The following is a 10,197-nucleotide window of genomic DNA, read 5'->3' as shown; positions in this document are numbered from 1 at the left end:
ATTTTATTTGAGAGATTTTTTTTTGAGATTTTAGTTAAAATCTATTAAAACTAATTTGATAAAAATCTTTACTTTTGTTGTTTCAAAATAAGTTCTCATTGCATATTTTATTTTTGTGGTTTTAAAATGATTTTTTTAACTACATATATAAATTCATAAGACTGAAAAACCCATTTTAAAAAGTCACCGCAATTTTTACCAGAAAAACTACCTAAAAACACTCAAAAAGTCTAACAAATACCTACACGTTTTAAAACGGTAAAAATAATTATGGCTATCCATTTAGAGTTGGGAAAAATAATTATGGCTATCCATTTAGAGTTGGGATCAAAATTAAATTATAGTTTAATAAATAATATTAAATTATTATTATTTTATTAATTTCCTAGTTATTGTTTAATATATCTAAAAACAAAATTCTGAAAGAAGCCAGAAGCGAAGGAGGATTGAGCGGGTCGGAACCGAACCTAAGGACGTACACACAGGCTCGGAGGAGTCTTTCACACGTACGAGGCGTTCACGCCCTTCGGATGAAGGAAGGAAGGAAGAAATGAGAATTGAATTGGTCCAGTCTTTCTCTTTCTTCACAAATCGTTCCCCTCGACGAAAATCCATTTCTTTATAAATACCAAATTCGCGATTTCCTTTGGAGGATTTGGTTTGTGTTTATGTTTACTCAGAGTGCAGTTCATTTCATTTTTGTCAAGCTTCAGCTAGCTGGCACTGAAGAATTGGAGTGAAGTGAGTTTCATGATTCAGTGGGGGGTCCAATCTGGCATCGATTACAAGCGGGTAAGAGCTGCTGTTTTACTGAAATTGGGTTTATTGAAGATTATTTATTGTTTTTTCCTTCGTCTCAGCCCATGCATTGCTCGAATGTGAGCTCCGTCACCTCGAGATACTATGCTTTTATTTTCTCATTTGCTTGAATTTTGCTACTCAGACCCTGGATTGCATGGTGGAATCTGACAATTAGGGCTGCGTGAGCTTTAACTAGGTTTCGATCGAATACCCAGCTCAAATTTTGCTATAAATTGTGGGTTTTAGGTTGCAACGGGGTTAGCTTTCAGGTCGTCCTTTGGTTAATTCTGCGAGGGCTACGTATTGGACCATCTGGGTGTTTCTCTGTTTTTGGGATGAATGCTATGACTTGTTGGATTTCGCAATGGGGTGCGAGTGGGTTTTGTGGACGACCCTTCTTGTAACTGGAATGGACCTTTATTGAAACCCAGTTTTTTCCCAGTGGCATTGCACATTATCATTTAGTATGATTTGAACTGTTGATCGTAGACATGGAGCAAGTACATGGTGATCTTTAATCTGAACCCCTCATGCCCCTCCGCTAGAGCTCATAGAGTGACCTGAAGGAGCCCTTGGGGTTACCCTGGAGAATGGCCTTGGTTTTTGCACGGAGAAGTTGTTTCTTTTGGCTGAAGTTAGCGGTATTGCAGGAATAGATGCCCTAGAGAAAATGAGAGTAGTAATCACATCACCTATGAATTCCTTGTAGTTGTTAACTCCAAAATGCGTCAGGCTAGGTTGCAGAAACAATTTTATTGTTATTTTTCTTTAAACAAAAGAGTAAGGAATATTTAACCTCATTTTTTAATATTCATGTTGCTTTACGGTTCATTAGAATGTACAAGAGGGCCCATCAATCTAAAGACGGGGAGAAAGGCTTTAAGGTCAGATAAAGTCTTAATAGAACCACTATGGGCGTCACTCTCAAGGAGAATGCTTTGTGGCTATAACTGCACTTTCAGCCCCAGCAACAACCGCCTTTGAAAAAAACAGAAAAACATCACCCCCTTTGGTATCTTCACAAAGAATCTTTCACAACTCCTGTGAAAGATTATGTGAAATCTTTCCGTGTTCTGGTTTCATCATTAATAGGTCTATCCAATAGAAAAGGCTCTTTTTGGCAAACCTTTTTGAAAGGCATATAGGCACATGAGTTATGGAAGACTAATGTTCCCTTCTTGTGCAAGTAGAATAACAGGGTATATTAAGCCTTCCCCTGAAGCCATTGGATTGCCAAGTAAGAGGTGGTGCAACTTTTTGATAAGGTTTCCAAATGATCTCAGCATTTTTGAAGTCCTGTAGAACAGCAATGACATCATGGAAGAGGAAATGGCCCTTAGTCTACAAGCCTTAAAGTAATTTGCTGTTTCTTTGCACAAAAGCAACTGCAAGATTTGGACATTCAGCTGATACTATTCAACACATTTTACATTTAAACAATAGTGCACAAATTCTACTTTTGCAATGGCTGGCAATGTAGATCAATAAAGTTCACATATCAACCTACTGAATATATAAACTGCCATCTGATGAAATCCCTGATCAGTGTAGTGCTGGAAGGTATTAAAAAACCCTCTCAGTGCACAATCCTGGATTTTCCTAAGTGGGGGAATTGTGCAGCTTGAGGATTTTGGTACCTTGTAATGGAAGTTATTTAAACCCTCTCAAATTGTCTAAACTAATCTGAAGTCTACGAAGAAAGGAGGGAAAACTATAGAATTTTTAAGAGTCAGTTGAAAATGGCCTTTTTAAATTGCTGTCTGAAGCTGCAAATATACGAAGTCGATATTAGTATATCTAATCTAAGAATTTTTCCTTGTGAAATATTTCTAGGCAATATCTCTCTAGAGTGATCCTTTTTCTGAAATGTTAGTTGGGGGGAACATTCTTTTGGCATGGTCATGGACTCATGAGCATGCATGCATTTTGCAATTCTACAGGGAATGAATCTTAGGAGTGTCGCAGAATGGGCAGAAGATTGATTTACATTTGTTAGCTATTAAAAAAAGGCCAAGTTTACTATTCTGAATATTTCTTCTTTATACCACGTTAAAACACTTTTTTGAAGCACTGGATCCCTTTAATATGGTTGATGGTTACAGCCAAGTAGCTAGGGTGCATGGGTGTGTGTGTGGATAACAGTTCTCAAATCGGGGTAGAGAGTGGAAGTGCGTGTGGGAGGAGCTGGTGCACAGATCCTGGCTACACTGGGTTAAAGTCGATGTTCTTTTCCTGTTTCTGCACGTGACTGCCTGAGGCTGTAATGCCTTTCAAAATCCCACTACTATCTTTATACTCGGTAATATATATATATATATATATGGGCTGTGGTCTAGCAGCTATATATAAAGCGAGAGGTACTTGCTCTATTGAGTATACATCTCAGCAATTTTCACTTCAGTCCGCATAAATCATGGATGAATACATTGGTGGTGTTTTCTGTTTGTTTTTAAGTTGATATCATCTCTCCAATACATTTTATGTTGCATCATATGGTCTTTTGTGGCATGTGAAAATTGGTGATGTTTTTGTTCGTTGTTTCTGCAGGAGCTCTTTGCTATTAGCACTGTCTGAGTTTGGGTGGGAAAAGAGTAACACTTTGAAACTGCAGGATTGTCTGCTGAAATGTTTGCATGCCTTGTAGATGAAATGAGCAGCATGGAAGAAAATATAGGGCAATGCTCAACACTTGGAAGTTTGGACCTCAGAAATATGAAAATAAAAATAAAGATGCTTCTGAAGCCAAATATTGCAAAGCTAGTGGAAGAAGATAACGATGATGCATTAGAGGAGGTTCTAATGGGTGAAAGGAATTTAGAAACTGTCACTTTAAGCAAAAAAGGTAAAAAGAAGAAAAGAAATTGTTCAATGGAGACTGACGAATTTTTGAAGTTAGCAAAAAGAGTTCTACATTATGCTTGTGTTCTTGATTCTGTGAGATGCTGCAGCCTTTTGTTAGGTTCTGAAAAATTCACACCTGTGGATGTTGATGCTGTTGATGAGGCAGATCAGTGTTCAGGTTTACATTTCGCAAGTTATTTTCATTCTCATAGATGTGTTGATCTCCTTCTGAAGAAGGGGGCAAATCCTTCTCTCTTAAATTGGCATTCAAGGATGGCTCTAGAGGAAGCTTTATGGAGTCCAAGCCTTGATGTCGACTGGGATTTGTCCACTGATGCATCTGAAATTGTTAAAAGGATTGGGGAAAAGGATCTAAAGGTCTTGAAACAGATTGGGATCAAGTGCAATTGCAAGGATACTCTTGCTGCTCTGGCACTTAAACTTGCTAAAGGTCTAGCATTAGTTCCATTAGTTTCTCTTTTACATGTTAGGAGGTCTATCATAAATGTTGTGATTAGAGGCTCAGAATCTGATATACAGGCTGGAGAAACAATAGTTGATTATATGTTAAGAAGAGTACTACCGTCTTCACCTCCTACTGTCTTGGATGGAAAATCTCAAAAGTCTTTGAAATGTAAAACAGTTAATTTAGAAGAAAATGGTGCGTCAGAAATGATGAAATCTAGAAACATTTCGGGTGCCTGGGATGATGATAATCCTGAAATAAAATCCAGGAAAGATATTGCTGAGTGGGAAGAAATAAATTCAAAATATTGTTCAAATTCCAGTCAAACAGATACTGCTCGAAAGAATGGTAGTCTAGCAAGGGACTGTGATGCTTTATCTGGTAAAAGCAAGGACAATTATGATTCACAGAGTAACTGTAGACTTACAAGAAAAATCTTAGAATGTATTCTCCAGTTTGTCCAGAGCTGGAGTGCTCATTCAAAAAATTCTTTGCCTCCTTTGATTCGAGCTGTGCAGGCAAATGATGATGCACTTCTAGATGTTTTGTTAGCATCTGCTGCTCCAGTCAATGACACAGATCAAGATGGCAATACAGCTCTGCATTGGGCTTTGAAACAGGCCACTCCTCTCAATGGATGCAGTGTAAATTGTTCAGTTGTGGAAAAACTTTTAGATGCTGGTGCTACAGTAACATCTGGAAACAATACAGGAGCAACTCCTGTTCACACAGCTGCAGGTCATGGCCACCTTGAAGCACTCCTATTAATCATAAAGAAGCATGGGGGAAGTATAAACATACTGACAGGAACAAGAGAGACCCCTCTACATTATGCTGTGAAGAATAACCATCTTGCATGTGCTGCTCTCTTGCTCAAACATGGAGCCAACAGAGATGTAAAAAGTTTGAGAAATCAAAAGCCTGTTCAGCTTGCACGTTCATCTGAGATGAGTGCTTTGTTGAGTCTGGATGATAAAGTATTCCTTGATGAAGCATGTGATAATATTATAACTTCTCAAAGTTGCATTCTGTCTTACATTAAGCAATCTTTATCAGGGTTCAAGTATTCACATTCTCAAAAATTATGTGGGACTGATTCAATGCTTCCAGGCAATTTGTCTACTTCCAAACATGTATCTTCTTTGCAACCTGTTGCTCATCCTGGAAATCCTCCAATGGCTAAATCTTTCTCACAAATTGTTGCAGAGGCTCCACAGAAGTTCCAGGTAGAGTCTTCCTCGCAATTCCCTTCTTCCAATGGACAGGAATCTGAGCAGGCCACAAATTTGACTTGGCAAATGGTCCAGAAAAAGCCCCGCAAGCATATAAATAGTTCAGATTCAGCTTCAAATGTGAAGGAGATACCTGTTAGTAAGACAGTTACACTGCCTCCATACAAATCTGTTCTTTGCCGTTTTTATGGGACTAACAAGAAGTGTGAGTGGGGAACTAATTGTCACTTTGCTCACTCAGAAGAAGAACTTCGGAAGGGTCAGCAAGTATTGGCTCTTTTTGGCCAGAAAGTAGAAACAATTCACGGCAGTGCAGTAAGTTCCAACATTTCTGATGGGGTAAAGAATTATAAAATCAAGTTGTGCATGCATTATGAGAAAAATGGAACCTGTCCAAATGGGTCAAAGTGCAAATTTGCCCATGGACACAAAGAGCTCAGGCCTATATCAGCTTCGTCAAGTCTTCTATCAGGTGCAAGAGTTGGAACTCGGCCTTCAACTGCATCTTCTCTAGGATCTTATTCAAGTGAGGAATTCGATGATGTGAATTCACGAAAGGTCTTTGTTGGAGGTTTGCCCCCTTATGTCAATGGTAGGGAGCTTCGGGAGTTTATGGAAGGAGAATTTGGGAAAGTTATTGATTCTACTGTGATTTGTGGAAATGATGAAGATGGGGTTATTAGATCAAGGGGTTTTGGTTTTGTTTTGTTTGAAAAGCAGAAAGATACAGATGAAGCCGTAAGGAGGCACTACATTCCATTCCAGGGCAAAAGAGTGGAACTTAAGAAAGTAATGACTCGTAGTGCATTGGCTGCGGGAGATGAGGTGGGAAAGCAAAGTTCTTTATCTTTGGGGTTATCATCACCAGCTACTACTCAGTCTTCTCGGCCTTCTCCATCTTCCAGTTTTCCTATGCTTGATGATGGATTACCTTCACCAGGTTCAGATGCAGTAGGCTATCATTGGCATTTGACACAGCCATCTTCATCTGTTGAGCTCCCCCAGTCATTGGTTGGGGATGGTCTTGAATCCCTGCAACCCTTTAACTGCCAACCTGCAGGTTATCTGCTGGAAAATAACAAGTTGATTCCCAAAAGTGAACAAATAAAAGATTATCAAAATAATTCAGACATTTTCCCAGCCATTCATGAAAATTGTATGAGCTCTATTACTAATGAATTCTATCCATTTTCCCAGGATACTGAACACTCATTCAAGGTAGATGATGCCCTTTATAGTTCTTCACTTCGTTCTTATGGTCTTTCCTCTTCACCAACTCCCACTACTATGCCTTCAACATTGTTTACTCCCTTTTCAAATGGTAATAAATGCACGAGTCTCTCAAGCAGTCAACCATTTACTTACTTTAGCAGTGTTGCATCTGACTGTTTTTTCAGCACTATGCCTGAAGCCAGTGGTTCAAGTCAAATTAATGTTGCTAATGATGATAAGGATCTCTCACAGATGCTTGAATTGCTAGGGGTGAGCTCTGTGCCAGAGCCAACACAGCCAAAATCTTTTGCATGTAAAGCACCGGCTTCTAACTGTGGTGTCAGTCGAGCTGTACCAGAAATTTCTTTTCCCAAACAAGAAATTTCTTTTCCCAAACCAGAAATTTCTTTTCACAATGTTTGGGAAGGAGATAGCTTAGCTAGTCGCCAAAATTGGGATTCTCAGTTTTGGTATGGTGAAAATTGGTATGGTTCTGCTCCACAAAAAACAGAATATGAATCTCAAATTTCAGGTGGTTCAAGGTGTTATTATATGCCTGAAAAGACAGGACCCAGCAATTTTTCAGGTGATTTTTGCTATAATGGTTTGTTACCCGAAGGTTTGGGATATGGTGAGGATTATCATATTTCAGTTGGGTCACAAGGACCTCCAAGAGTTTCTCCAGCGCTGAATGAATCATCACTTCAGAGATATGCCACTGGCAAAGGGCACTTTCAAGGATTTAATACCTCACATGAAACTTCTTCTGCTTATGATTTAAGACAGCTGAAAATGTTTGGGATGTTGAATTGAGGGTTTTGGGTTATAGGAGCCTGCTGGATGATTCATTATAATGTTTGACTTGCTTTTTGGAAACGGTTTTGAGAAGAGCCTGCTGGATTATTCATTATAAAGTTTGAATTGGTTCTTGGAAACAGTTTTGAGATTATTGCACATGAATTTTCTTTTGCATCTTTCAGTTTTGTACTGGCGAGTGCATTTAAGCACCCATGTTTTATGAGAATGCTTCACGGCTGTCTAGCACAGGCTATAAGCAAATTTGTATTCACAAGTGAAGCTTTATAATCTATAGCAGATTCTTTTGATGATGCACCATATTGGTCGTACACTTATTCTTTAGTTTCCTTTTTCAATAACATGCACAATAACTTATTTCCATGTGATGTCACCATTTCAATTTGATGTACGTTGACTAAAACCCCCATCTATAGAAGCTTATTTTGCAAAGGGCTTTTGATCAGGTAATGCGTCTTATTCTGCAACCAGCTTATAACAGATCCGAAGATGATAAATATTGCTTCTTTCTAATGCAAATTTCTGCGTTTGTTTATATTTAAATGTTTACTTATTCATCTTATTCTCTTTTTTATGTATATATCGAATTCATGGATTATTCGTTAATTGTTTGTTTTTTATACCCTATCTTTATTATTTTTGGTCGTATTTTTTTAAAAGTTGCCAGCAGCCAACTTGTAGTATTAAGGATGGAAGTAATATATAACCGGGCAACTCATTGTGGTGTCTTTTGAATCAGTTGAATTGGGCGGTCCTTGGATCAATCGTCTTGATGCCAGAGTTTGTCTGAGTAGATTTATTGGCTTCCTTGAAAATAAGAAAGAGGGATCTCTAGCAGAAAAAAATCAAGCTAGCATTCTCTACATGTTTATCCAACTTGAATCTGTATGGGATGCAGTATGCAGTTTTTGTTTTGAATAATAATTTTGGTTATAATATTAAAGTTCAGAAGAGTAGGATTCATTTTTGCGAAGGAACTAAAGAGAGTGCTTCGCTGATTGCAGAAGGTACTCGAGAGTCGTGACCCAGGTGGCTTTGCATATCAGTTTCTGGGATGAAACAAGTCTATATTGCCAGGAAGCTGGTAAATATATGATAGCTTGTTTAATGCACTCTCAGAGATTGTATAATAAATACACGGGACAAATAATTTCTCATCTCACTCTTATTTCTGTATTTGTTTTCTCTAGGACAACTAGCAGCTTACTCTAGAGGATGTCTTTGGAAAACACTTTGCTGCCATGGATGGAGATACACAGGCAACAACGTTTTCAAAGTGATACTTCATTCTTGGTTCAGTTGTAACTGTACGGCCGCTCGCCCTTGACTACTGGGAGAATCATTATTGCTACTAGTATATGCAGCTGCATGGTGAGGCCTTATCAACAATTTAGGCGTTGATGACCTTTACGCTATCATGTCGTGCAATATTCTTATCGTTGAGAGTTCTGTCCCTTCAAAGCAGGAAGATAATGAGGTCATTGGGAGATATGGGTTCCATCAGCAATGCACTGTTTGGAGTTATCTTTCAGGAGCGCAGATATACAATCCTACAAAGTTTCTGGATTTATATGCAGCTTCATGGTGAGGTCAGACTAACAATTTGGGCGTTGATGACATTTACGCTATCAGGTCATTCAAGATTCTTATGGTTACTTGAGAGTTTTGTCCCTTTAAAGCAGGAACAAATTGAGATCATTGTGAGATATGGGCTCCATCTGTAATGCACTCTTTGGAGATATTGTTTAGGAGCACAGATATACAATGCTACAAAGTTTCTGGATTTGGCTTAACAGTTTGACCATGCGTCTGTTTAGAATGTCCAGTCCTACTTGGGTACCTCCATGTATGGTTGCTGAAGTACTATTTGAAATTTGCGTTATCCACACATCTCTATTGTTTTCACACTGTTGTCTTTGTTCTTGTATTATGCACTTCTTAGTGATGCCTTGCTAAATCCTGGACTTATTTTGCCCCAAAGTTTTTTTTTGTGTATTATACATGCATCTTATCTAGGGTCAAGTCCTTCCTATCTAAGAGCAGGATCACAGGTCCTGTCATTTGGCTGAAACATCCAAGTATGTTTTCATGAGAGTCAACCGGTCTTATAGTTTAGATTGAGTTATGGATTCTTGGCTTTTACTCTGAAGGTCTTGTTGCATTGAAGCATTTGTCGTGTTACTCTGGAATATCTGTTCATCTGATGCCACTGTTCAGCTTACCCAATTTATGAAGACAACGGGTCTCCATTGCGTTAGCCCTGTGGACCGACATTCTTTGAATTTTTACAGGCCTGCAAGGTACAGAGAGCCACAACTAAGGACCCACAGGGAACAAATCTCGATGCCATAATTCAAATTAAACTTAAATGTATCAAGAATACTCTTATATTAATGTCATAATAGAAATATAATAATATATTTCTTTCTATAACAAGAACAAAACCACTTTTTCATTAAATGTAGCGAGCAGTGTACAATATCAGCAATCCGGCTATACTTCAAAAGCAGATAAGCTAAAAACGGTGCCAACACAAAGAGATAAAACAGGGGACGAGTAAGACTTGCCCGAGCTAAAAACGGTACCAACACAAAGAGATAAAACAGGGGACGAGTAAGACTTGCCCGATTTCGATTCTGGAAATTGCAAGTCACTTGCCTGCAGAAAACAACCTAAACTTAGTAAAGACTTCACACTTTTCAATGCCCTGACTGTTTTTTCTTTTTCTCGACTGTTGTCCAATCCTCATCGTGGTGAACAAAATTTTCGTCATGAGGTTCTTGCGTCTGGTTCGTAGTGTATGACGCAAAATCCCCCCTCTCTAGAGGG

The 10,197-nt window shown here is 38.6% G+C and overlaps 1 protein-coding gene across 5 annotated transcripts; it reads left to right on the top strand.

Annotated features, from left to right (window-relative positions):
- The first annotated feature begins 435 nt into the window (after nucleotides 1-435).
- On the top strand, nucleotides 436-9,161 carry LOC149181649 (uncharacterized). 5 transcript variants are annotated; one of them, XR_016257022.1, is made up of 4 exons: nucleotides 436-792; nucleotides 8,108-8,253; nucleotides 8,373-8,452; nucleotides 8,559-9,161. XR_016257022.1 is itself a non-coding variant. In XM_089416660.1 (2 exons), the coding sequence occupies exon 2, from the start codon at nucleotides 3,427-3,429 to the stop codon at nucleotides 7,363-7,365; it is 3,939 nt and encodes a 1,312-aa protein (XP_089272786.1). In that variant the 5' UTR covers nucleotides 436-792; nucleotides 3,349-3,426; the 3' UTR covers nucleotides 7,366-7,406. The 5 variants fall into 5 exon arrangements, 1 of the variants encoding a protein (XP_089272786.1); XR_016257024.1 differs by lacking the exon at nucleotides 436-792 and having other exon boundaries at nucleotides 8,006-8,253; nucleotides 8,559-8,739; nucleotides 8,834-9,161; XR_016257025.1 differs by lacking the exon at nucleotides 8,108-8,253.
- The last annotated feature ends 1,036 nt before the right edge of the window (nucleotides 9,162-10,197 follow it).

This window comes from Pinus tabuliformis, chromosome 3_2 (assembly GCF_031772625.1).
Source record: "Pinus tabuliformis cultivar Carrire ecotype Pingquan chromosome 3_2, CPIR1, whole genome shotgun sequence".
In the NCBI taxonomy this organism is placed as follows: Eukaryota; Viridiplantae; Streptophyta; class Pinopsida; order Pinales; family Pinaceae; genus Pinus; species Pinus tabuliformis.
Note: the sequence above shows the minus strand (reverse complement) of the source record. Positions and strands in the feature narration are given on the sequence as shown.

Excerpts from the sequence above, each read along its gene's own strand:
- LOC149181649 (XM_089416660.1), top strand. The coding sequence starts at position 3,427 with ATGTTTGCATGCCTTGTAGATGAAATGAGCAGCATGGAAGAAAATATA.